This window comes from Parambassis ranga, chromosome 2, assembly GCF_900634625.1.
Source record: "Parambassis ranga chromosome 2, fParRan2.1, whole genome shotgun sequence".
In the NCBI taxonomy this organism is placed as follows: domain Eukaryota; kingdom Metazoa; phylum Chordata; class Actinopteri; family Ambassidae; genus Parambassis; species Parambassis ranga.
In genome coordinates this window covers 41,013,293-41,040,534 of record NC_041023.1, presented here as the reverse complement: position 1 = coordinate 41,040,534, position 27,242 = coordinate 41,013,293, and the positions used below count along the sequence as shown (strand labels likewise).

At 45.2% G+C, this 27,242-nt stretch overlaps 4 protein-coding genes across 14 annotated transcripts; 2 read left to right on the top strand and 2 right to left on the bottom strand.

The window, feature by feature from the left end:
- Positions 1 to 119: 119 nt before the first annotated feature.
- Positions 120 to 3,077, bottom strand: LOC114432371 (uncharacterized). The gene is made up of 6 exons (XM_028400362.1): positions 2,818 to 3,077; positions 1,291 to 1,380; positions 920 to 1,222; positions 738 to 846; positions 465 to 498; positions 120 to 387 (listed from the first exon to the last, which is right to left on the bottom strand). Exons 1-6 carry the CDS (start codon positions 2,849 to 2,851, stop codon positions 199 to 201), a joined length of 759 nt encoding a protein of 252 aa, XP_028256163.1. The 5' UTR covers positions 2,852 to 3,077; the 3' UTR covers positions 120 to 198.
- Positions 2,585 to 4,220, top strand: gemin8 (gem (nuclear organelle) associated protein 8). Of its 2 annotated transcripts, XM_028400374.1 has the most exons (4): positions 2,585 to 2,644; positions 2,861 to 2,932; positions 3,070 to 3,400; positions 3,474 to 4,220. In XM_028400374.1, exons 2-4 carry the CDS (start codon positions 2,930 to 2,932, stop codon positions 3,734 to 3,736), a joined length of 597 nt encoding a protein of 198 aa, XP_028256175.1. In that variant the 5' UTR covers positions 2,585 to 2,644; positions 2,861 to 2,929; the 3' UTR covers positions 3,737 to 4,220. The 2 variants fall into 2 exon arrangements, with proteins under 2 accessions (XP_028256175.1, XP_028256174.1); XM_028400373.1 differs by lacking the exon at positions 2,861 to 2,932 and having other exon boundaries at positions 2,600 to 2,644.
- Positions 4,166 to 27,242, bottom strand: LOC114432358 (ras-related protein Rab-9A-like). 9 transcript variants are annotated; one of them, XR_003670254.1, is made up of 7 exons: positions 25,287 to 26,166; positions 24,616 to 24,694; positions 24,446 to 24,534; positions 23,090 to 24,365; positions 7,324 to 7,449; positions 4,964 to 5,097; positions 4,166 to 4,532 (listed from the first exon to the last, which is right to left on the bottom strand). XR_003670254.1 is itself a non-coding variant. In XM_028400346.1 (2 exons), the coding sequence occupies exon 2, from the start codon at positions 24,291 to 24,293 to the stop codon at positions 23,688 to 23,690; it is 606 nt and encodes a 201-aa protein (XP_028256147.1). In that variant the 5' UTR covers positions 24,294 to 24,534; positions 25,287 to 26,166; the 3' UTR covers positions 23,036 to 23,687. The 9 variants fall into 9 exon arrangements, 1 of the variants encoding a protein (XP_028256147.1); XR_003670255.1 differs by having other exon boundaries at positions 24,520 to 24,534; XR_003670253.1 differs by lacking the exon at positions 24,616 to 24,694 and having other exon boundaries at positions 24,520 to 24,534.
- LOC114432359 (neuronal membrane glycoprotein M6-b-like) lies at positions 4,480 to 22,851 on the top strand. Of its 2 annotated transcripts, none has more exons than XM_028400349.1 (7): positions 4,480 to 4,545; positions 18,204 to 18,390; positions 18,473 to 18,632; positions 19,015 to 19,183; positions 19,908 to 19,981; positions 20,085 to 20,150; positions 20,300 to 22,851. In XM_028400349.1, the coding sequence occupies exons 1-7, from the start codon at positions 4,542 to 4,544 to the stop codon at positions 20,450 to 20,452; spliced, it is 813 nt and encodes a 270-aa protein (XP_028256150.1). In that variant the 5' UTR covers positions 4,480 to 4,541; the 3' UTR covers positions 20,453 to 22,851. The 2 variants fall into 2 exon arrangements, with proteins under 2 accessions (XP_028256150.1, XP_028256148.1); XM_028400347.1 differs by lacking the exon at positions 4,480 to 4,545 and adding an exon at positions 9,947 to 10,097.

The following is a 27,242-nucleotide window of genomic DNA, read 5'->3' as shown; positions in this document are numbered from 1 at the left end:
CTTCTCAGCTATCATCCAGCTGAGAGGGCCTCTACAAAGGAAGTGGACCACTGTTGCACCTCAGCACTGCAGACACATTCTGAGCCATTTATATTGTGATTGTAAGGAGTTAGGCCAAGATGTACTTTTACCTATTGGTATATTTATTAACAGAAAAGCATCACACACACACACACACACATCTGAACACCCTCTGCACTAAATGTTCGCATAGAGTTCATCCTCATCTCGCTGCATTTCCTGTGTCAGACGGGCACTGGCTGGTTTCTTGCTGGCTGACTTTGTCTTTATGTCATCATGTTGATGGCTCATTGAAGTCACACTCTGATAAAAGTCACATACAGGTTGTTGCAGACTTGTGTATGTGTCATTCTCATCGTCTTTGTCCTGTAAACACACACACAGGTTACTTTGATCATGTGTGTCAAATGACATTAAAATGCAGAACAACTGTGGAGACTTACAGGTACTCCAGGTGGGCCTGACTCTGTGTGGTCTCTGTAAAGTCACATATATTCCCATCACCATTGCATTACATGAACATTTTATATCTTATTACATGTAATCATAAATCTCAAAATAAACACTTCTGTTGGTACAGAAGCAGTGTGGAGGATTTAGTGACATCTAGTGGTGAGGTTGCAGATTGCACCACACCTCTGGTCCCCATTTTTCTTCTGATAAACACCATCAATTTACAGCATCTTTAAGGTGTAAAGTCTTTTTTTCCACCTCACCTTTTTCTCATGACAATGGCGAGGATAGTTCCAGCTACACTGACCACTGCAGCAACAGCACACAACCATGTGATGGAAATGAACCGGATGATGGGAGCAGACTTTTCCTCTGTAAAAAAACTTTATTTAAGATTTTATATTTGTCACATCAGCTAGAATCCCACAGATAAAAGCAGACGTACCTCCCACAGCGACTCTAAGATGGAGAGTATCAGTTCCTTGGTTATGTGAGCACTCACAGGTGTAGACCCCACCGTCCTCTGCTGTCAGATTGTTCAGGTGGAGGAACACAGTCTGATTGTTTGACTTAAGGGTGAACCTGGAGTCACACTGGTGCTCAAAGTCATGTCCATGTTGATACAGCAGGCTGCATGTGCCTTCCTTCGTTCTGATCTTACAAACTATCAGTGTGATGTTAGGCAGTTGAGCAGAGGAGCATAATGGAGTACCGCCTGGGTTCAATCCAACGGTTTTCACCACAGTCTCTGCAATTACAGAAATGGATTAGTGCTGCTGTCCTTAAAAAAACAACAAAAAAAGCTGCTGTACTCACCTTCAGTGTCAGAACACCAACAGAAGGGCAGAAGCACAACGAAACAAAGCGTGAAGTGATCCATCGGGGCAGAAAGTTCAACTGACACTGCTGCTGTCGGAGTTTATTAAACCACACTGATGTGAGGAGGAGGGTCCATGATGGTCCAATTGAAAATGTGTGCTCAAAAGTGACAGAAAAAGGAAGTGCAAGATGTCGTTTGCTTCCCTTTCAGACTGACTAAAACTGAAAAGTAAGTTTTTAGACTTATATTTTCCACAGAAATGAGTTTATCATATTATATTATTATATATTGTTATTGTGCAAGTATTTCTTATTCTTTGTTGTTTTATTTACTGTTGTGTGATGTTGGCCGCATCTGTTTTCACAAAACTCATGCAATGTTCTGTTTTATTTTCATGTATTCATTAAAAATGTTTTTAAAGAATTCCTTCATTTAATTTCTTGTTATTTTAATTTTAATTTAAGATATTTACATTTTAATCTTCTTTCCCCTGAATCTTCTCTGTATTTGTTTGTTGTTTATGAGGTAAACACAGAATTAGGTATGACACAAACAGTAACAACCAGTCACGGGCAGACCGAAAGACTTAAACAGAATCAGTTTTAAAGGGATGTGGAACCAGACAGAACAGACTACCAGCAGCAGAACCAACATCAAGACACTTCTCTTGTTAAAAGTAAAACGTTGAACACTGCAACATGTTCAAGTCAGAAACTAGGTCAACACTGCAGTCATGAGATGAGCATGACAATTATTATGTGTTAACCAGCCAGATCCAGCAGTTGCAGCACATGTCAGACTTTCATCTTTGTGCTCAGCACTAATTAACTCTTTGAAATCAGGTTCAAAAACAGAACAGAGCAAGATAAATAGCATTAAAAAATACAAAGAATCCTCATTATATTGTCCATCCACGCAACTTAGCAGAAGATGTACTCTGAAAAGACGCATTTGTCTTTTAGCATTGAGCCCCAAGCCTAAGCATGACCCAGATATACAGTCAAACATGTCTCACAACACCAACTTTCTAAGATATGACCACGTCCTTGCTCATATTGTACATTTGTTACATGATTACTAAACAATCACGATCAGAAAATCCTGCTTTTAACACAAAATACTGAAGAAAATCAACTCTAAAAGATAAAAAGTAAAACTTTGGAAAATATAATGAATTTTTAGCAGAAAACTACAAGCAGCATTAGTTTCTCCCTTTGAGGAAAGTTGGCGTGTTCGCACTCCGTCCACTGGGTGGCGCCAAACATCCAGCTTTTAATTATCTATGCCTCAAAGGCTGCTGGGAAATCTCTCTCAGGAAGCAGCATGAGCAGAGCCGACAGTATAAACAAGGTAAGACATATATGATTTAAAACAGCGTATAAATACAACGTTTTGTGAATTAACGGCAGTATTTACTGCGTTGTGTTGTTCGCGTTGTCAGTACGCTACCTAGCTAACTTAGCTAACGTAGCTGTGCTATAAATGTTCTACAGCGATATGTTTCGACAAAGTCTTTAGCTTACTGTGCATCTGCTTCTTGTGTCCATCTTCGTCCATAAATTGCAGGTTTGTTGAGGGCAGAGCAAAGTTTTTAGAAGGAGCCGCTAAGCTAAGGTGCAGCACTGACCTCCAGCCATGGTAAGGACGAGCAGCACGGACCTTGTGCTCTAATTAAATGCAGGTGTTTTGCAGGGTTTTGACAACCGGAAGTGACCATCTATTTTCCTAAACTATTGGCTCATCATATAACTTGCACATATTCCTCTCATTGACAGGAGGATATAAGCACTGTGATGTCTTGGTTTTCCAGCCCTATCTATAGCCGATACTGGCAGCACTACCAGCAGGCTATGGCCTGGCACCAGAGACACAGGCGTGCCTACCAAAAGGCCTGGGAGGCCGCCTACGGCCGTGGCTACTGCCAGGAGCAGCAGCAGCAGCGCTATGAGGACTGGCACTCTGCAGAGGAGGGACAGGATGGCGGCGAGGAGAGCAGTGAGGAGAGCAGCTCAGATAGTGAGATTGAGTGTGATGTCAGCAACATGGAGATCAGCGAGGAGCTTCGGCAGTACTTTGCACAAACAGAGAAACACAGAGAGGAGCTGAGTAAGTGAGCAGAGGCGGAGGTGGATAAACGTGTCACTAGTGCTCGTCCTAAATTGATGTGTTGTCATTGCAGAAAAGCAGCAGCAGATGGAGGCTGAGCAAGAGGACAGCTATGTGCCAGCTGACCAGGACCTGCGCGGCGTCTCCTCCTGGCGAAGCAGCACCGCTCCCCCCTCTGAGCGCCCTGGAGAGAGGCGCACGGCTGAGATGAAGAAGCTGTACGGCAAGGACGCACCCAAGATCCTGGCTATGGAGGCTGCAATGCAGCTCACATTTGACAGAAACTGTGACCTCAAACAGCCCAAATACTGGCCTGTTATCCCGCTGAAGCTCTGACATCTGATCCGATCCCTCACAGAGACAGCGGCTTTGTCGTGTAATGGGTTGTGTCTGCTGCTGTAGAATTAATGTCTGGGGTTAACGGAGGGTTAGAAGTTATTTTAAGCGCAAAATAAGTTGCATAAATTAGCCAGGCTGCCTGTGACGCCCTGAGAGCACCATGGCAGTTAGAGTACAGTCGCAGTGCTGCCACAGGTGATGCAAATATATTCAAACAACATGTGCCTGTGTCTGTTCTCCTAAGCTGTTGTTGTTTACCCTCTAGCTGGGCGATGCTTCATGCTGCAGCAGCTCCTATTGTGCCTGTCAACTTGGCTTAATCAGAGAAACATGCTCAGATTTGGAGGCGAGCCTGTGCGGCTGCTTCTTGTTGTGCTAAATTCTCTGAATCTGACATTTTGTTCTTTTATTTTCTTTCTAGACAGTGGGGATGTGTATTTTTATACAAATTGTGTTTATAATAAAAGTGTTTTTAAATGAGTGCCGGTGTGTGTTTACTCTTGACTGTACTGATGTCACAAAATATAAATTATGAACACATCTGTATTATTATAAAATCATAACCTAGCTATAGATTTCAAGGGCTGACATCTGCCTATGTTTGGCATTGAATCGATTATACGTTAGGATTAATCGGCTGTGACGTCACCTGACTCATCTCCGCCTTCCTCTTATTCCAGCACGGGACGTCCAGTTGTATGCGCGCCTCCTCCTCTTCCTCCTCCTTCAGACAACCTGTGGACATCCTCACTTTCTTCTTCTTCTTCTTCTTGCTCTCTCAGGCCCAAAGGAGCTAAAAAAAATGGGTAGGCAAACTTTTTACTGTTTTTTCCGCATAGACTGGCTCAGTTTGCGTTTATCTTTGCGTTTGCTCTGCTTGTGGCGCAGCGTTTTAGCTGCAGTACTTATAGTAGTAAACTCTTAATTTGTACGTCTGCTAATCAGTTTAAAGGCTGCTCAGGCAGTTAACTCTCACCGCTTCACTTTCAGTGTTTTTATTTCCGCGCGTCACTCATTGGTGCGCCATTGAGTTACGCGTGCCAAGCTCTCTGGCGCATGATTACATGTGGCTCTGTGTGTTTGTGCAGATTGACGTCACACTGTGCCAGCAGCTGAAATTGCAAAGAAAATGCATGCAGCCCCATGTGTGTTGCATGTCACTAAAGGGTTTAAATCCCTTAAAGCTTCAGACAGGAACAAGACAAGAAATGTGCTTCCACATACCTTCCACAGTGTGTGTGTGCTCCTTTTGGCATTTTGGGGTGTTCCTCCTGCTTCAATCTGGCTGATTCCCCACGTCAGCTCCTCGTGTGAGAGTTGATGTTGATTGGATTAAGAAGGAGTGATCCGCTCCCTGTCTGTGGATTAAACAGGCTGCAGAGTCAGTGGACACTTGTTGTTGTATACATGTGCAAAAACAGTTTGGTGCTCTCTTCTTGGTGCTTTTGAGCCCAGTTTGGGTTGAGATTAATACTTATTTGGTCAAAATTACATTTTTTCCACCACATTGTTTATAAAGAAGTGCAGGAGAAGGTTTACTTTCTCAAGTGTTTACATCTTTAGAGCCTGGATACCATCAAAAAGGTCATAAACTGTGGCGCCTGTATACAGTTTTAATGGATGGATGCAGACAGTGTTGATATTATTAACAGCAGCTCCTGGACAAACCAAAACAGGAGGACATTACAGAGAGTAATGCATGATTCAAAAAGCAGTGTCTTAGTTACTGCAGTGGAAACAAACAGGGAACGGATTGTAAATGTGATCACATCATCAGTTCCTCTCTAAAAGTCTTTGCAGAAGGAGTAGCTGATCTGATTAGGCCGCTGGTCCAAAGTTTTCTGTTAACATTTCTCCTTTCTCCTCTGGATCTCTCTCTTTGTTTCTGTCTCCCATTTACAACATCTGTTTCCAATAAGGCAGCAGGCCTGTTTATCGCCTTCAGGCTGGTGAGAAGTTGAGAACAGACAGGATGTAGCCAAGTGACATGATTTACTGCGATGGGGAACCGGAGCCATTTTTCTGCAAAAAGCAACTTCTTCTCTCCCAGCTCCCCTCGTTTTTGCATGTTATTTTCCCCAAACTTTGCTCTCATCATCGTCAGCATCATCATCTTTAATCTGCTCCTCTCATCATCGTTGTCTTCATCATTATTCCCACCCCCCTCTCCCCCCTGCGCCTCTCCTTGGTGAATTCTCTCTTTGTGCTCTCTTTTCGGCTGCGTGTGGAAACTCATATCCTCCTGCATCCCCTCCTGTGGATTTGCCATGCGCTGAGTGGAACAGCCGCCGAGCAGGCAGGCTTCAACAAGGCTCTGGATTTTAAAGGATTGTTTTATTCTGAAGGAATAAATGATCACTCAGCTGGAAGAAAAAATGAGAACGCTCCACTGACCTGATTAGAATAACAGTATACCCACACTTAAGCTACAGCAGTTGGGAACGCTTACACATTTTCCTACTTACACATTTTTAAGGTGTCTGCTGCACACTGCTAGATCAAATAGACAAGCAAGCCATCACTCCTGTAAATGGAACATTGTTCATCATATCTCTTACTGAGTTATGAAATGGCTGCACCACCATTAAAGAACTACATATTGTGTGGAACGATTTTTCAAGTATGCATCTCGACACCTCCACAGCCCTTCATATCCAGGCTCCTCTTGTCTCTCCATCCTCCTGCACGTTTTTTTGAGCTCAGCCCAGCAGCTACTCTGCTTTGTCTGAATCAGTTGTCGGTGAGAGACAGAGAGAGAGAGAGAGAGAGAGAGACCCGTTGCCATGGCGATGCCCAAAGCTCGGAGGCGGGCGTCATTTCAAATCCCGGCACATGTGAGCGCAAAATAGACAGTGCATGAATATATAAATATGCACACATGACCCACAAACAGCAAGAGATGCCACCTCTGCAGTGGTGGTGATGATGATGATGATGAAGATGATGAGCCCACCCTGCTCTGCATTTGCGCCACACAGTGACTCATGGTCTGCTGTAGATGGAGGCATTGCTGTTGGCGTGGGCCATACAGTAGGTCAGAGGTGCAGCAGTCATGTGACTTGTGCACAGGTCACATGATGCAGGCAGAAATAAGGTGGGGGTGTACATTTATATATAGATATATATACGTGTGTGTGTGTGTGTGTGTGTGTGTGCGTGCAGTTATTTGTATGGTAACGTAACATCATGTGGAGCAGACTGTGGACCAAATCTGGGCCAGTGGGATTAGCGGCTCGTAGGATAAATTGCTGAGCGGAGGGGGCGGGGGGGATGGGTGTGTAGGCGTGCGTGCGTGTGTGTAGGTGTGTGTAGGTTAAACCATCTATACTGATAGGAGTCATAGTTTGTGAATAGGATGTGAGAGATGTTCCAGCTGAGAGTGGGTGTTGAGTGTGTGAGAGAGATGAAACAGAAGAGGTGTTTGAGGCAGGACGCATGATGACGAAGCATGGTGGGATTATTTTTGCATGAATTTGCATTGTAGTTGCCCGCGTGCAGGTGTCCTGTTTCAGCAGAGGAGTGTAGAATCTCTGATAAGACTGACCTGAATATATGCATGTTTGCAATATGTGTGGTGGATTAACCTTTGTCAGCATCCGAAGGTTCCGTTCAGGGGATGAGAGAGGGAAGCGTCTCCTTGGCGACCGACGGCTCAGGGCGGGGGTGAAAGTGGGTCATCATCACCACTACCACAGATTAAGGGCCAGGATCTGCACACACACACACACACACATTAAGAAATCACACTGAATCATAGACTGCAGGAACTTTTCAGATGAGCAAGGTGCAGCGCTTCAGCCGTGGTATCTGCCAAAGGTTTCCCTTTTAGACGAAGCCAGAAGCCCATTAAAATGGCAAGGATTAGACTACAGCAACAGTGGGTGGCTTATAAAGCCGACGCTAAGACACTGCTTTTCTGTTTGTGTGTGTGTGTGTCTTTGCATGTTGGTTAAGTGAAGGCCTGTTTTAAAAATACTGGAATCACTGAAACACCGAAACCAGATATACAGAGGGAAAACATTTGTAAATAGATGCACAGTGGTGTATGTTTCATGCAATAGCAACACACATTTAGCAGCTTTAGCACACATAGCTCTCAGTGATTTCCCAAGGCCTGGGACAATGGAAACTGTAGGTCACAGTGAGGTCAACCTCCAGGATCAGAGCTCCTAGTGTTGACAAAAAGATGCATAATAGTGTCAGGAAGTCAGTTTAAAGGACAGTGCCTGCAGTGAGTCTGAACATCACCAACATCCTGCTCATCGATTGGATCCTCGTCCTTTTCAAGCTGCCACAAGTTTTCTAAGAACTGATAGCATCCATACAGCAGGCAGTGTTTCACGTCTCCATGGCAACAGCAGAGCCTGTATCACTCAGAGATCAGGCTGCTCTGATGTCGAGTATATGACTGCCTTGTGAAGCTACAGAGGTGTCCTCCTTTTCTTTTTTTTTTCTCCCATTAACCTCACATCTGCGGCGTCCTCAATGCTGCGGGACGGCCGCGCTCTCTCCTCAGCCTCGCTTTAATGAGGGAAGACGGGCTTTCGACAGCCTCTCTTGGCTTTTCCTTTAATGAACTCCACATAAAAAAGTTTGTGCAGCTGTGCAAGAGCATAGTCCTCGGGAGGAGGCTCACAGTGACCTACATGGTTCATCACAATCAGCCGCTGCACGGGTCAACTCCCAAGTCTTACTCTGCTGTGTTTGTTCCTCTATCAGTCTGGATGGACTCATATATCTAACTGGGATTATACATGAATCTGAAAGCTGAACACACACACTTAGCATACATCTCTGTGATATGAGGAGCTTTACGGCTACATCATTTTACTACTGACAAATCTCACAATGCAGCACAGCGTTAACGATGTAACTCGTGGCTCCGCCCCATTTCCCTCCGCCCTGCAAAATCTGCTTTTAAATGGACTGATGTGCAGCAATAGAAACACTGATCTGATTTAGAGACAGATGAAACATGTGATTTCCTGACTCTCTTAAAGGCAGCATGGAGGTTTAGGTTTTGGGCCAGAGTCCAGATCACTGTGCATGATGTGTGTGTGTGTGTGTGTGTGTGACAAGGGTGATAGTGAGGAGTGCCAGGGAGCACTGTATCTCATCTTCTGGACAAGTCCTTAATCTGTGTGACCCAGCAAGGGATTATGGGGGTTCTGGGAGAAAAATGGGCCTAACTGACAGTTTGTTTGATGTAATTTATTCGATCGATCCTGCTCCTTTATTCGAACATGTTTTTTAGTAGTGTATCAGGTTTCCTGGTGAAGGGGAGACCCTCTTCACAGCATATGGTGCAGAGTGGGTGTTAATTTCAGCCCTGGGGGTAAAATGGATCCAGTAAATGCTGTGGATGTCATGTTGGCTGAGCTGGTGTCTTGATGTTTTGTAGGATGAAAACATCAGGGGCTGCTGGTGGTTTTGGGGGTGGTGGTGGGGGGGCTCACCTCTGTCTGGGGATTTCCTAGACTGTGTGTGTGTGTGTGTTAGAGCTTTGTCTGAAACAGGGCCACGTGGGCCTGAATTAAAACCTTATTTAAGAGGATTCGGGGCAGATGGTGTCCCATTGTTTGAGGATGTGTTTATTATTAGAAAATGGGGTGAATTATGGAAACTGCACCCCCTCCACACACACACACTTTTAACCATTTCTTAAGGTCTTTTTTGTCACATGGCTCTGATTGGTCAATGATGGTCCAATTAAAGGACAAATGGAATAACGTGAATAAGTCTCTTTTGATCTACAGTTACACTCTCTTCTTTTTTCCTCTCTCTCTCTCTCTTATAAATCACCAGATGGAGAGGGGGCGGTGAGTGTGTGTTCATGCATGCATGGTTAGCCATGAGTTTGCATATTTACATTTCCTGCACATTTTGTCTTTATATCCTCCGCTGCTTCACTAAGACGAACAATAAAAGCAGATATTTCACATGAAGGCAATCAGAGCTCATCAGAGGGCATCAGCGCATTTTTTTTTGTTTTTTTTGTGTGATTTTGGGGGCCAAATAAAAGGGGGCGTTATCCGGCATTATTTGGGGGGGACACTAATCCGCATGGGTGAAATAAATTTAATCCGTCAGCGCCTTTGCATTTTGGATTGTTAATACAGAGCGAGAAGGAGAGATAGAGGAAGAGAGGGAGGGTGTGTACGCGGAGAGAGAGAGAGAGAGAGAGAGAGAGAGAGAGAGAGAGCGCATCAAGTCACCAGGATAGGCTCCACCATCCACACACTGTAAGGCACAAGTGCAACTACAAGGAGACTATATTCCTCTACAATAATGGATGGGACAAAGCCGGTCATGGAGTCCAATGCGGAGGAGACTCAGGACGAAGGACAGGAGAGCAAAGGTACGCTCAATCAGCCGCTGACGTTTGCGCCTTTCTCTGTTTTTCGCTTTGGAGACATTTGCGCCAGCCTGAGCGGTTTAACCTACTTGCAATGGCTTCTCGCTTGTGCATGACACAATAGCGCGGTGCATTTTTTTTTAAACATTTCGGTCCTCGCACCTATTTGAGGGGCAACAATAAATAAAGAATACGGTGTCCGACTGTAAAATACCGAGATTATTACCGGTGGTTCGAGCGCAGTTTATTCCTGTGCCTTCAAAGGGACTTGAAGGCGGATGGAGGAGAATAAAGGGGGTGGGCGGGTTGAGGAAGGCTTTATGGAGCATGTATTAATGCCAATTTGTTTTTGCATTGCTGCACCATCATGAGCTGATTTGTGTGTAATGAGCGGCTGATAAAGAGGCCGTGCGCGGATGCATTGTTTTCCACCAGGTGGATCCTCCCGCCGCAGCCGCTTCGATTATCATCGGTGGCTGCCACAAAGGTTTTGGCGTCTGATCTGTCAGTCGACGCCGCTGCAATATAGACTATACGTGAATATGATTGAGAAGGAGCGCAGCCCTTTGCGCACACAGATGGATGGCTGTCTCCATCCATCACCAGCCTCTGTAATGTGGCAATCATTCCATTTTTTGGATGATCTGCAACAACAGATTCACTTTAAATGCTCCAAAAATCCAAATATCAGCCGCAATCCTACGCAGGAAATGATCATGACATTTTTCCACGCGCACTGTTGCTCATACAGTGTGTGTGTGTGTGTGTGTGTGTGTGTGTAGGCGTGTCGTTGATCGTTGGAGGACTCAACGCCCATACAGAGTGGCTGTGATTTGTTTTCATTGGGGTTTGGTAGTAAAATCAGTTTGTTTTTAGGGGCCCAGCAGCGTTGTTAGTTACTATGACAACAGGCTGTCTAATGGTGGCTTTTTGCCCTCTTGGCCTGGAGATTCTCTCTCACACACACACACACACACACACACAGCATCATTCAGCTCCACATGTTCTGTGAGACTCCTACATCACAACATATACTGCTGGGTCACAGTCTATATCTTCATGACGTCAACTGCAGATGAGTGGGGTGTCCCTCAACAGAGTATATTTAACATTACATCATCCCCTCCTGAGGCATGCACAGACCACACAGTGTCCAATCAAAGCCCTCACCATGCAGCTTCAATTGACAGAGTGGGCGAGCTCGTTTGAAGACCCCTGAGGATAGCTGAGCAAGAGGGCGGCCATATTTATAGTTAGCAATTAACCCTGTGAATTCCTTAATCACAGGTTTTCTATTATTATTATTAGCACAGTGTTGACTGTTGGTGCTCCAGGTGTGATGTTGCGCAACCGGGTCCACCTACACGCAGCGACCCGAAATAGACGGGATTGGAGGATGGCCTATTTGTCGGTGTTATTATTTGTTTGCGCCCTCAACAGCTGGAATGTGACCATAAGCCTCGTAGCATCCGTTTAAGAAGCGGGAGATTTACAAGAAGGCGAGAGCCATCATGTAAGGAGCTTGTGTCGGCGTGTGCCAACGAGGCTGCTCCACAGATGTGTGAAGCTGATGGGACAAACTCCCAAATGGAACAATCAGAAGAGAAGGGATGTCCAGATTTTTTTTTTAAAGACCGACTCAAACACCTGCTACAAATGTTATCATCCCATTAAATGGCTGTTATGACATGTGGATTGGAAACAGCAACCATTTCGTCATGATACTGTCATTCCTGTCAAACTTCTCCTCCATTATCAAGGTTGCCATGGCAACATATGCTAGGAGGGATGCTAGTATGGTTATTTTATCCTTATCACTCATCAGAGGAAGAAAAGGGGCCCTCTAAGTACTTAAAGCCATTAAATAAGATGTTAACTTCCCAGTCTCTATTGTGGATCACCTGTTTATTATGCAGCAGGAGTTAGCTTAGCATTATTTGTGCTTTCCTCTCACTGCACTGTTTTGGAGCATTAGGGCCCCTAATTATGGTAAACGGCATCCATGTTCTTGATTGCACCTCTGTTGTGTGTCTCTGCATGACGCTGAGATGAGAGTAATTACAAACTGGAAAATGAACACAGGCACGGTTCATAATCCAGCAAAGGCAGGATTGATCTTTTTTTTTTTTTTTTGCTTGATTGCTTCCTATAATCTCTAATCTGTTGTAGTGTATGTGCTTACAGAAGTACTGAGGATAAGCAGACATCAGCTGCTCTCTGAGGTACAATTACATCTGATTTCATTACCATGAGGCAGTTTGATTAGAGCGATGTGACGTTTTTATTTGAACTCTAATGTGGTTCCCTGAAGCAGCTCAGAGTGCTTCAAAGTAGCCCTGAGTGCATTTGCACTGACTCGTCCTGCGCCTGGCCTCCTCTTTGTTGTAAAAGATTGGCCTGTTCACACACACACACGCACACACACCTTCCATCTTTCTGCGTGTGTGTGTGCCCGCTCTTACATAACGCAGCAACGGCTCACCGTTCTTGGTTATGATGTTTAGATCAGAACCGTAAGAGATTACATCATCGTCTGGAGGGTTGGGGTTTTGTTGAATTTTCTGCATGGAAGGGCAGAGCTGCTGCAGCCTCTGAAGCATAAAGAGGCTTCCTCTTCATCTTTTTTTATATCCCAGCTAAATTCAATGGCACACACAATGCATTATTTTTGATGTTTCTGCCCATGAAGTCATGAGTCAAGTGAAAGTTTAACCATCTGAGGCCAGGCAGCGTTAGATGATCAGCTGCCTGGCTCTCCCTGTCCGTGTTGGACAGGATTCAACGCATCATCACAGACCTGCAGTGAGAGTTTTTTTGAATGAACTTGTTGTCCATGCTCAGGTTTATAATCCACTTTATGGACTAAAGCCACACACACACACAAATCCTTAGAAGCTTCTTTTCCACACTCATGAAGGAGTACGTGTCATAACTTTGGGGCATAAATGAATCACTCTTTGTGTACTTTGAGTGACGGCACACACTGTCACTCTTATTGTGATCAGACAAGGACACACTAAAACTCTCATTGGGTCATTGTGTTGCTTCCTTACACACTGCCATTTGTTACTGATAAACCGGCATCCCTCTCCTCTGCTTTCTCTGCCTGCTCTCCTTTCTTTCCCTTTTTGTCCTGCTTATCTCCATTTCCCACACACACACTCATGCACACACCCTTCGCCTATCCTCCTCTCGCCCCGAAGGTGTGTGAGGTTGTGGGAGCATGTGAAAGCCGTCACACAGAGAGAGGCTCATGTGTTCCTCATTTGAAGCAGTTTGCCCAAAGCATGCTGTCAGCCTCCATCTGGATATGTGTGTGTGTGTGTGGACTTGTATTTGTTTACGTGTCAATGACCAGGAGTGGTTGAGGGGAATGTCTGTGTAGGAAAAGCTCTATTTTTGTGTGCACATGTGTGGGCGAGACCGCGTGGTTGTGTTCATACTCAGCCCTCTCAGACCCCACACTGCTCACATTTATATTTAAAGGTGCTTTCTTTGCAGGATGCATGCACAGAATAAGCAGCAGTCATCAAAGCGTGTTACTATTTATTCTCTGCATGAAAGCTCGGGCTGCACTGGGGAAAAATCACTTAAAAATAGCTGTGTAGCGGTTTGTGATTCAAAACTCTAAATAAAAAAAAATATACAATGTTAAAAAAATGTAAATATACATTAAAATAAACTATATTAAATAAATTAGCCCTACATTATGAGGTTTACAAAGATTAGCTCACTTTTAACTTTTAGTTTTGTGAACATCTGTTGAACATCAGTGGCGCTGTCACTGAGAAATATGATTTGTTAATCATACAGTGACTGTGTAGTCATGTGACGGCGTCTATCTTTGAACCTCAGTCTGCAGCAGGTATATGAATAGCAGCAAGTGGCAGGTTGGCACAGCATGGTTGTTCCTGAGTGATACCAGCCTCCTCTGGCCTTCCTCCATCACCCACTGATGCCCAATCTGCTCCTCTCATGCACAGCCCATAAAATACCTAATACCGATTAGCACTTGTCATCATTAGCCATGGCTGACATCGATAAGTGAGTCGCCTGAATGATGTGGAGGTCATTCTGCGTCTCTGTTTCAGCCTGTCTGTTATTCTCCTCCTTCGAGAGATGCTTCACAGAAAGTAGCTTTGTGTTACAGTAATGCTCATGCTCAGTTGGACCCTTGTGCCACACACACACATACACACACTCACTCACTCAATGTTCAGCAAGCCCCTGAGGCTGCCTGAAAGTGAATCCTCATAATCACATAAGGGTGGAGCAGAGGCGAGGGGACCACCGACTTCTTTGACATCTCAGAGAAAACGACATTAGCCAAGTCGGTTGTATAACTGCTGAGCCTTTCAGTCTGATGATGGCGTGCCACCTCTGGCCAGAGGGGCCGATTTTACATTTTGGTGGGACAAATCTCAGGACAGGTGATTCCAGAGATCACTGCGAGGACTATCCGCCTCTGTGTCTGCAGCCTGAAGCCAGGCGCTGCTGTATAGCTGCCTCATTATTAAGAAATACAGCATGATACTGTGATAATACGCCAGAAGATAAAAAAAAACAAGACTCCTGGTCTGCTAATAGTTACTATCTGCATCTAAGACTGCCCACAGAAGGGAACCAAAGCGCCACCGCAGATCAGAGGGATAAAAATATCGATCAAAAAGTGGAGGGATTTTAAAGCGGTCCATCAAGCTCAATTACGCCTGGCCAGATGCTGACCTTGCGGCCTTCATAATGCTACAACCAGCCAAGGGTTTCTCACAAACAGAAGATTAGGGTCAGTTATGCACCGTGGGAAACAGATTGTGGGCAGGATTGCTGCCCGGATGAGCACACAGCACATTGTGATCAATTACTGAGTTTTCAGTGTGCCTGAATGGATCATAACTATCCATCTCCTCTCCTCTCCCACACCTTTCCTCCCCAGCTCTTGTGGGAATCTACCCATTATGCACTTTGAGGAAATTGCCCCATACTGAATACAGTGCTTCTAAATTTGAAAGCAGCCGCAGGCAGGGACCAGATCGGCCGCTGAAATATTCACAAAGCTTTATTAACGCTGTTATTCCTGGCAGATGCACTGTGCGTACTAACAGTTGGCGATAATCATGCTGTTCCTCTGGGCTGTGCAGTTCATGGCCAATCATTAGCTATCAGAACGGTTTATATATATCCATTTGTGTTTAAACCTGCTTCACAGTGCATACATTCAATATTGATTTTGTCAATTTTTACGCGATTTTCACGCAGTTCAAACACAATGACGACGACGCGTATCTGAGGATTATTTTGTGGCGAACACTCTTCATTTCCTGTCGTGGGTGTCAGGTGATTGACAGGAAGTGGAGCGTAATCACAAAAGATGTCAGCAAGCGGTGACAGGTTCTGTCTCCAACCACGTCTGCTGTGTGCCAGGCCTCATTTATCCAGTCAAAGAACCACTCGTCCAATAAGACGACGGCTAGCGTTTGAATATGATGAAAAAAAGAGGATGTACAATGGCAGTTTTGTATTGTGTTGTGCAGAAAGCCAGGGAGTGACAACTGAGATACTTAAAGGCTTTAATTTCTGATGTTACCGCCATATAATTCATACTAAGAATGGATGCAGTCGCTACACAGGAGTGCCTCCCTTCAGATTTTTTAGTATTTTAGCATCTTTCAGCTCATTGTTTTGGTTTTTCAGACCACAATTTAGAATTTTCAAGCAAATGTATATGATATTAGCTCATGCTAAACAAAAGATGGATGTGTATTGTATTTATCCTTCTTTCCTTATCTTTTTTTTGTTTGACCCACAAACCTGAACACACACTTTTCTTTCATTCGTTGTTTTCTCCCTGATATTTGTTTATTTAGCACCAATCATGAGGTTGTATCATTTTACACTGGTGTGTGTGTGTGAAGCGGCTGCGAAAGACTACTCTACTGCTGAACTGGGTCGTGGGTAACGCGTTGCTATGGCAACTGCCATTTGCCAGCCCTGGGGCCAAGAACTGCTTTTCACTTTCTTTTCTCTGTTCTTCCTCGCTCCACTCTTCCTCTCCATTCATCCCTCTGCTAACTCGTGCTGCCTTTGCTTCTCTTTTTTTTTTTTTTTTTTTAAGACAACTAAACACTCAGGCGTCTATTATCGTTCTTTCACAGCTGCAAATTGAAATCATGTCCTGCAGCTCTTTCTGGGAGGAGCACTGACAGCATGGTAATCCTTATTTGCAGCTGCTGTTTGACAAAAATCCACCAAAAGTCAGTGAACTTTCTTGTCAGCCAGCCTAAAACCTTCCTGTGTGAGATGGTTCGGATGATGTACGATAGTAGTGTAACACACTGTCTCAACGATTAACTCCAGCTGGCTCAGTGTGGGCTTGCAGTCATATTTCAAAGCAGAGAAGAGGACAGAGGTAGCAGGGTATGAAATCAGAGCCTCGGTGTGTCACCTAAATTCTCCTCTAATGAATAGTCCATTGATTTCCATTAGGGCCGGCTGAGGCTGACCACTCCGGCCTGTCTGCTTCCCATTAGCGCGTTTTAAACTGAGGCTGACAAACAGTCGTAGCCAGAGGCCGACTGGATGACTTCTATGAAGCTGCATGGAGGCAGAAGAAATATAACCCTTAAATACCAGCCATGCAACATCAAGTGTGCAACAAGCTTCCCTCCATGAATAAAGATAATAAAACCTGCAGGATGAGCTGTGACAGGCTTCTCCCCTCTAAATAAAAAACACATTAAACTACCTGTTGACCTTTAACAGCAGGATGGTGTCAGTGCAGAGCAGCTTTTAAACAACCTCCCGGTCGTCATTGTATCGACCGACCTCACCCCCCTGAGGCCTGGCCTCCTTCTCAGCTCAGGATTTTTTAGAGCTACCCTTATCAGCTGCACTTCTCCATCAGCCCGCTTCCTTCATTAACATTAATAGGATTTGGATCTATTACGCAACGAGCCTCCGCTGCGTTATGCAATGCAGAGACTTCATCACCGGCGGCACACTTTTCTTAGATTTATGTCTGATGTGTTAGAGACTAAGTGGGCGGCAAAGTGAGCAGGATAAAACTTCAGGGGATTAATCCAAAACTTTGGTTGATGATGTCACTAAAACTGGACCACACAGAAAATCTGTATATCTATATTATATGTAAATGAATATCTGTTTTTTTTCTACAATTCAGCAAATCATCTTTTAGATTGGGTGGCATCTGTCACCGTGGCAACAAGAGACACTATCATCTTTAAAGCAACAATTACTGAATGATTTCGATGGGATTTGTAGTTTTTAGGAAACATACTCGTCAAAATGAGCGCATTAAGCATTAGCATTGATGGTATTGATGATTCTTCGTCCCCTCAGGGGCAGCTGAAATCAATTTGCTCTTTATAATCATCAATAGGAAGTGCCTGCAGGCGTGTATAACATTACCCGGCCTGAGCAGTGCACGCGTGCTTGAATGTGTGGAGGGACACTACCTCATGTCATCGGCTGAGCCGAGCATGACACTGATAAGAGCTGTCAGAGGGTGGTGCATGGATGTTAGAGTCTCATGTCCTCACAGGATCCACTGTCATGCACAGTATATATCATAAAGAGCCGTGACTGGCACTAAGTGTGTTACTCTCCTCAGGTCTGTAGAGAAATGTTTGGATTCTGCTAACTTCTGAACATTAAATAATGATGCCTCACTGGTTGGAGCAGGTTGTCATGGAAACAGCAAAGTGGCACACATAAGACAGTTCATTTTGTCTTTTCCTGGAGTTACTTCCTGCTTCGCTGGAGGAGTTATTTTTAACGGCTGTTATATAAGATGCAACTCTTATGATTTTTCCCTCTTTTCATCCTCTTCACTGTGCAGCAGGATGCTCTGCAGCACCTGAGCACCCCCACCAGCCTGATAACACATTCCTGCGCTGCCACTGGTTAATGGAAAACAAATTTACTAATTCATCATCACTCTGTAGAAACTGCTCGAACACTTTCAATTATTTAGCATCATTTTAGCTTGTTGAAACGTGAGGATACAAAAATGACCGTAGTGTCTTTTAAAATGGCAACGATTCGCTGCTCGCTGTGCTAACTGTCTTATGTCCGCTGTGTCTCCCCCTGCAGGATGCTTCGAGTGCTGCATCAAGTGTCTGGGCGGGGTGCCCTACGCCTCGCTGGTGGCCACCATCCTCTGCTTCTCAGGCGTGGCCCTGTTCTGCGGTTGCGGCCATGTGGCGCTGACCGGAACCCTGACCATGCTGGAGAACCACTTCTCCACGGTCACCAGTGATCACGCCACGCTCACCATGGTGTAAGCCCTCCACCCCCAACACTTGTACACCAACTATAAAAAAAAGAAAGTCGTTTGACTCTGCTTCTCCGTGCGTCTCTAGGATTCAGATCTTTCAGTACATCATCTACGGCATCGCGTCCTTCTTCTTTGTCTACGCCATCATCCTGCTCGCCGAGGGTTTTTACACCACCAGCGCCATCAAGAAGGAGCTGCAGAGCGACTTCAAGACCACCGTCTGCGGACGCTGCATCACCGCCTTCGTACGTCAGCAAACTCACAAGCAGCTGCTGCGAGCCGTCACACACACCGACCCAGATACTCCACATAAAAGCCTCCAAATGAGATTTTAATCACTTTGATGTGTGCTTTGTAATTAAAAAAAATTAAAATAATGTTAATGGCTGAGACTAAAACAGACAACAATCATTATACAAGCCTAGACAAGGGTCACAATCACACCTCTACACACACACACACACACACAAGACAGACACACAAGCACTCAGTCCCACTTGAGCCCTCTGGGTAATTCTGGCACAGTCTGTCCTTTTCTAGCCTGATTACTCTAATTGCTGCAGATGTCTACAGATATTACTGATTTGCTGTGTATGAAATATTCTGACATCTCTCCTCCGTTTCCAGTTCATGTTCCTGACCTACATCCTGTTTCTGGCCTTCCTTGCCATCTTCGGCTTTACAGCGATCCCCGTGTTCCTTTTCTTTAACATGTGGAGTACCTGCGCTGCCATGAAGTCTCCTGATGCTAACATCACCTCTCCTGAGTCCATCTGTGTGGACGTCAGGCAGTACGGTCAGTGCCTCCATCTCCGCCCACACACTGTGGCTACAATGAAGACAGGGTTGCACTAAAAATAACCTTGTTGCATGAACACATCTTTAAAGTCTAAGAGAAACTCCCCTCATCAAGGCAGCTGAGCTCAAACATCCTGTGCAGATAAAGCGTTTAACATCACACGAAGGAGCGTCCTGGTAACGCCGTTTTAACCCATGGAGAGCAGGCTTCACCTGCGGGACAGCTTACAGACGGCACATACTCATCCCCAGCTGCTTTAAATGTCACTGTGTATGCAGGGCGAGGTCAGGAAAATACATTTAGATTATAGAGAGCCTGATTGGATCTCCACCTTCCTGCAGTATTACAGCACGGTCCTGTGATTGCATATCTGGCCTAATGTAGAGTATGTGACCCACATTTGAAAGGCAGTTGGCCCGCCTACAAAGCAGGATGTGGATCACATATGTCTCATTGGCTGTGCTACTGTATGAGTGAGCTGAATGAAATATTAACCCCAATTAACTGGCAGGCGTCACAATGCTGTCAGCATTTCTAGGAGATGCAAAAAAAAAAACCCTGTGAGTGAAACTAGGGATTCAAAATTATTATGACCCATATTTTCCAGCAGCAGTCCTGTGTCCTTTAATCTTAATCTGAGCCTAATTCACAAAGCCTTCAATCACACAGTCTGAAAAAGCTTCTTGTCTCCGTCGGATGTTTCATCTCTCTGATCCTGCAGGTATTATTCCCTGGAACGCCACGCCGGGTAAAGCTTGTGGAGCCACACTGGGAGAGATCTGTAACACCAGCGAGGTGAGAGGACGCTGACCTCTCCTCTTTTTTCCCCTCTTTCCTTCCTTCCTTCCTTCCTTTTCATTAATCTCTCTCTCTCTCTCTCTTCCCCTCTTCGCCGCAGTTCTACCTGTCCTACCACCTCTACATCGTTGCGTTAGCCGGAGCCGGAGCCACCGTCATCGCATTGGTGAGCTGATGATCATCATCAAAAAATATGCACGTTGCCATGGCGTGCTTATCTGTTGCCATGACAACCCTGCCTCCCGTGTATGCTACTCTATGGCTGCAGCCTGCATGTGTGTTTTCTGAGCATAACGACAATACGCTCCTCCACAGATTCACTACCTGATGATTTTGGCGGCCAACTGGGCCTATCTGAAGAGCGCCGTCTCCACGCATGAGTACCAGGACATCAAGACCAAGGACGACCAGGATCTGGAGGCCGAGGCGCGCTCCAAGGAGGGCCAGAACTCCTCCTCCTACTCATAAGGACAAAAGATCCTCTCCCACCACCACCAACACCACCAACCATCTCCTCTCCACGCCTCAACCCCCGCTCCACTCCACAACACCCACCCCTCCCTCCGATAAAAACAAACCTCGGTCACGTTTGATCGTCCCTCCTGATTCTCCATCCTCTTCCTGTCCGCCATGCTTATTAAGGGTTGTGGGTGCGCACTCGCACCACAAAAAAAAGGGGGAGAGGATAGAGGGTCAGGAGAGGCGACGGGGCCCCAGACGGAGGCTTCAGAATGGGAGAGCTCGCTCAGGTACAGTACATCAGGTCAGAAGCGTCTCCTCCCCCGTGCTTTTGGGCGGCGGCTCGTGGCCCGGCTGTGATGGCCTTGCGCCCTGAGCCAGCACAGCCTCTCGACACAGCTCCTAAAAAAACATTGTTCACTGTCGGCTTCAGCCACTGGGAAGCCAGGCAGCGACCAACGTCCTCTGTTTTTTGGTGTTTTATATGCATATATATATGAATATGAATATATTGTGCGAATGTGTATGAATGTTGTTGTTTTTTTTTAATACTCTCTGAAAAGTATGGCAGGTATTATTATGATATTACTACTTCTTCTTCTTTCTGTTTTTGCGCTCATAGATTTTTTTCTCCTTTCCTTTTCTCTCCATCTTTAAACTTTTTATTGCTAATGCTCAGTACGTTGTTGCACTATTTTAGAAGTGAAAAAAATGAGGGAGGATGAAAATCCCTAAAAATCAACCCACCCCCACCCCTTCCTTTCTCATAGAAATACCTAAAATTATCACATAAGGTATCTCAAGGATTACTGTGCATTTACATGGTCAGTTTTTTTTAAATACATCATTTAAGAACAGATGAAGTAGCAGGAATAGTTTTAGGAAACATGCTTGTTAGCTGTTAGCTTAAGGATTTGATAGCATCTGAGGTTAGTGAGGACTGAAAGGATTTTTGTGCCATTAAAAACAAGAAAGATTGTCTTTGTTTTCATCATATTTAATGACAAATCAACAATAAGTAGTTTAGCTGATTTACATTTTTTATACAGAGCCCTGCCATTTGAATTTATCGGCAACAAGCATCCTTCCAAAAACTATTCCTTGTGGTTTTTGCTTCATTTCTCACCAGCGGCAGCAGAAATCTAAACTTGTCCGGGTTTAAAAAGACACAGACACACACACACACACACCTCAGGTATCAAACCAAATCTGACCTTCACCACCTGTGTTCTTTTTTTCCATTTAATCTGCTACGTCCTGTTTAAAAATAAGAATTCATTAAAAAAAAAAACCCCATGGAGAATGAAGCTCACCTGTAAATAGCTGAATCACCCTAAAAACATCCACCTCTCCCAAAAACAGGGAGGACACTATCAGTGTTTTCGCCATTCTCTTTTATGATTATTATTTTTTTTTCACAAATATATGTAAATGTACCCTTTGAGATATGTGTTTAGCACTCGAATACTAGTTCTGCATTTGATATAATAATTGTTATCTTCAATGATATGTCGTGAGAGGGATTCAGTGCAGTCATGATATGAGATGATTGATTGAGGTGCTTGTGACGTATAGCTTACATTTAAAAAAAATAATATGGAAATTAATTTTTAATGTTTTATCAGTTTTAGGCAGCTGGGTTGTGATTCAGTAATGATTATTTTATTTGTGCTTTTTTTTTAATGGCCAGCCAAATGAGTGACTCAGAAAAGTCACTTTTCCTTTTTTGTTATTATTATTATTATTATTATTATTATTTTGAACGTCATGCCTCTCATATGAGCCACAGAGACTGTTTTGGATGTTTACACTCTGAATAAAAACAAGTCAGGAATTTTCATACATTAATTTTATAACCAGGTATTGTTTAAGAATCATGAACTATATATTCTATTATCACTGGTTATTTTACCCTAAAAACAACAAAAAAAAAACACTAAAGAAGACAAATTTTTGATGAGATGAAGCATGTCAGTATCGTCCATGTGTGCAGCTGTCTATTCTGTATAAAAAAGGACTATATTGCCATGTGTGTTATGTTTGATAAATATACGTGCTTTGCCGCCAGGTTGATGTAAAGGCAAACTTGAGTTTCCTCTAAGAAGATGCGTGTCAGGGTGTTGTCGTTTCCTCGTTATTTGCATGAAGGAGACATGACTGTGTCTTTGCAGTTTTTCAGGTGATGTGTAGTCAATTGTACTGACAACTATGGTAGGCGGTGTTTTGCCCCCTCCCTCTCCACCCACTCTTTTCTAAAGAAAACTCCATTGTACTTTGATGGCATTGTAGTCCCTGTAGGTGTTTCATTATGGTTTTATTTTTTAAGTTGGAAATAGTTCTATGACTCCTAATATAGTGATGATTTTTGTAACCTTCTCTAGTAAAACCGATATTTTTTATTATCGTGACACCATTTGTCTGCCGCCTCTTTCTTGAGTTTGTGATTTTTAATAAAAAGCTCTAAGCTGTAATCAGGAAGTGACATGTGCAGCAGGTGTTGTCAGTTTAGGTAACTGCAGTCTGCAAAGTGAAGCGTCTGACACAAAGATGTTACAGAAGGCAAGAAATATGACAAACAGAAAAACACCAACATTCATCACATTAGTTTGTTTATAAGTACTAAATATAAAATAGAAAGCTACTCACAGGTGCAGACTTTCAGGATGTTTACAGACACCAACCAATTCTGAGGAGCTGTGATCCTCCATTAAAAAGCATAATTATTCTATTACTTTCATAAAATTCCAGTGGAAGGCTTAAAAAAAATCATTTCAGATTATCTAACCAAACAAAATGTCTCAATATGACGAGAGCTTCCTGTCTACAAAAACATGGTCCAACCAGGAAGCACACCTGCTGCTTATTTGTAATTTGTGTAGTTTGTGTTGCGCTGGTGCCCTCTTGTGGACAGAAAAAGGTACTGCAGCACAAATGTGAACTCACGTGATTCTTCGTTTAAATTTCAGTGTTTACAAAATAATGGGGGAAGGGGGGCATCTTTATCAATTAATTGAAGAATAAATAATGAACTAATAAGAAGCACTTCTGGTTTAAAGGGGACAGAGAGAAGTTAGATTCATGTGGTCTCGCTTTAGATGAGACAGACTCAGGATGTGGCCTGAACAAATCTGTGCAGCTACTTCTCTTTTTTGTGGTCTGCAGCTGTTAACCTCACACACTGTGTGTGGTGGAAAGGCTTGTGTGACAGGAAAGAACCTCACAGTGTGAATCAGGGATTTTCAGTTCAGCAGCAGTTCTGCTCGGGGTGACTCTTCCTCTGTATGTCCACTGTCTCGGTGCTGATGAGGGGGTCCTCCCTGTTGTCCAGCGCCAGGATGCGCCTTACCGCTTCCTCGAAGGCGGATGCAACGTTTGTAGCGTCCCTGGCGCTCGTCTCAAAGTAAGGGAATCCGCCGTTGTCGCGGCACCACTGCCGCGCCTCCTCCCCGGACACCTGCCGCTCGGGGACGTCCAGTTTGTTGCCCAGCACCACGAAGGGGAAGTTGTCAGGGTCCTTGACGTCAGCGTAGTACGCGAACTCCTTCTTCCAGTTGGCCAGGTTGTGGAAGCTCTGGCCGTCGTCCAGGCTGAAGGTGAGCAGGCAGCAGTCGGAGCCGCGGTAGAAAGGCGTGCGGAGGCTGCGGAAGCGCTCCTGACCCGCCGTGTCCCAGATCTGCAGGGTGACGCGGCGTCCGTCCACCTCCAGCTCCTTGTTCAGGAACTCCACGCCGATGGTGTGGAAGAGGTGCGAGTCGAACTTGTTGGTGACGTAGCGATTCATGAGCGAGGACTTGCCCACACCCCCGTCCCCCAGGAGGATCACCTTCAGGAGGGCGGACTTGGACATCATGGTTACAGGGAGACTGCGCCGTGGACACTCAGATGAGACCAAACTTTGTCCTCAAACAAGTGTTTACATCCTCTGAGGAGACATGATTCAAATCACCAGATAATCCCATTAAACAGCCACAGCCCGCTCATTACACAACACAGCTGATCAACATCCTGTAATATGTGCATGAAATGATGCGTCACATGGACACTGGTCACAGGACCAGGAAGAGACGTGTCCTCACCGTTACATCAGTGATCTGCAAGAGACAGAGACACGGATTAGAAATTCACTTCGCGATAATCCAGCACCACACACTGGCATATATCAGAAAAATCACCTGCCCCTCAGTGAGGCCCCCGTCACATGGACTGGTCTTTCAGGGACCCTCACACACAGTGCTGCTGCTGTCACTCGTTCTGGACCAACATTAATAAAAGCAGCGACGCAGCAGGAATAAGCAGTCACACACTCAGGAGTCATGTGCCTCATTCAGCAGAGGTTTGACCAGATCTGATTTAAAACCTTCAAAATAAAAGTCCCCTTCCCCCGACACGCCTCAGCTGGGCCACGTGACAGGTGAAAGTACAGCAAGTTATTATGTCGTTTATGATTGTGCTTATTCATCATCGTCATCTTCATCACGGAGCTTTTAACAAGCGAAATCCATTATCGGACAAGACAAATCAACAACAGTGAGCCTGTCTGTGAGGGTTTATCACAACACTTCCGGGGAAAATATTGACAATAAATGCGCACAAACACACACACACAGGACTGAAAGTGAAAACCAGCTTTAACACGCGGTGTTGCGCACACGTTTATCGTTCATTAATAAATACTGTAACCTGCTGACTTGCGTGTAGTTTCTTTATAGTTTTTGTCAATGATGGCACGATGGAAACTGTCCGATAATGAGTGCAGGGGTCGCTGCATATTCGCGACTTTTCTAACCAGCTGAAACGACAAAACAGACGAACATCTTTCTCAGTCTGAAACTGAAGCGTTTACCTCTCTGTCACGGTGTGGCGGTCACTGTCGGCTTCCAGCGGTTAAAGTCCTCCCGTTTATCCCGGCTTGGAGCTGCTGCCACACAGACATGGCGCGCCGGTGTCCCCCCCCCCCCCTCTCGCTGCTGTATGTGGCCCCGGAGCCAGTGATGACGCTCATATGACCCGGTCCCGTCACGCCTTCCTGCATCAGGCGCTGCGGTGGATGCGGTTACAACATCCCCATTGTATCACAAGCATGCGTGGAAATATTTGAATAATAATAAATACGTTAAGTTGCACAGATCCTTTAAAAGGCCAACTTTAAGAGAAAAAAATGATAAAGCAAAGCAAAAAAATGACAAATATACACAAGAAATAAGATTATAACAACAATCTATAACTGTAACTAAACTCAGATCCTCATATAAACAGCTCCAGTTTGTGTCTGTGTTGAACCGATGTGACAGCAACACACTGCATCCTCACTCCTCACTCCACCACTGCCAGATGTTACAGATGTTACAGATGAAAGACTGGCGCTGCACTTTGTGGGATGTCACAGTGATGTGTAAATGAGTCATTGTGCCACGGAGCACCATGGGATATCCGTCCCTGAGGCTGCTCAGGAGGGCAGATTACTGACTCACATGCTCACTAGGGTCACATGTCTCAGGATCCAACAAATGAATGGGACATTGTAGAAGGCCGGAGGCATGATGCAGCTGCAGAAATACATTTATCAGGATCATTACTGGGGGCAGAAACATGAGAGAGCAGCTCAACGAGCTACTGTAAGTGGAGGCTATTACTGAGAGCAGGAAATGATTCAGAGGGAGGAAGATGATGACGAAGGCTACTTCTCTAAAGTTGTGGTTTTACTCTGTGAGTGCAGTGACTCTGCATCAGAGGCAGACCCAGCCGCTGTGGTACCACTGCTGCCCACATCCACTGCAGGTCACAAAGGTCATGGAATCGTCGTCAGGCCCGCCCCGCCTCACCCACGCAGGCAGGAAGAGGGCCCCCCTGGACACCTGCGTCACCCTGCAGTCTGACCCCCCGCACCTTTTGCAGTGAATCTTCTGAGTCGCCGTCCCCTCCACCCCTTGCGGGAGCTGCCTCTCGCTCACACCCTGGGATGAGTACTCCTCCCTCAGCCTGCGGAGCTCCGCGCCGGCCATCTCCTCTGCAGACATCTGGGCGAAGGTCTCAGGAGGCAGTGAGCTGCTCAGGAGACCCTGACGCAGGTGACCGTTTTTGGGATTCTTCAGGTTGGCCACCTTGCTCCGCACACAGGCTTTGTATCTGACCTGGTTGGGTGTGTGGAGCTGGTGGATGTGCTGTTCAACGTCTCTGGCCAGCTGTGCAGCCCGCTCTTGGTCAGGAGCTTCAGGGTTGATGGCAGCCAGGAGGAGCTGGACACATTTGGCTCTTGTGGAGTCTAAAGCCGTCTGAAGGTCAGGTTTAGCCTGGGAGGACTCTTCCTCTTCTTCTTTGTCTCCATCCCCTGGCTTGGACGCCTCAGCTGCTTCACCCTTCCTCACCCTGCTGTACTCCTTCTTCCACTTTGACAACAAACCCCTGACCGTCCTCTTCACACTGCTGTCTGAGCAGGTTTTCATAAATGTATACAAAGTCCTGGCGAGGTCTGTGGTCTCCAGCTGCTCTGCAGTGACGTCAGCCTTCTCCAGGTCACTGAGAAGCGTCATGATGCTCCCATATCTCCTCTCTGTGTGTAACCTCTCTATCTGTACAGCACAGTGTGCTAGTTCCTTAGCATCCATGTTGGCTGCACAGAGGAGGAGGAGGAGGAGGAGGAGGAGCATCATTAGAGCTTTGAAGCTAATAAAGAGCATTCAACACATTAAATAAATCTCCGAGCGTGTTTCTGTTGGCTTACCTGAGCTCCTTCATGGCTTGCAGCCTCTTCCTGTCTTCCTGAAAACGTTTACATGGGAGCAGCCATATTGAATCTGTC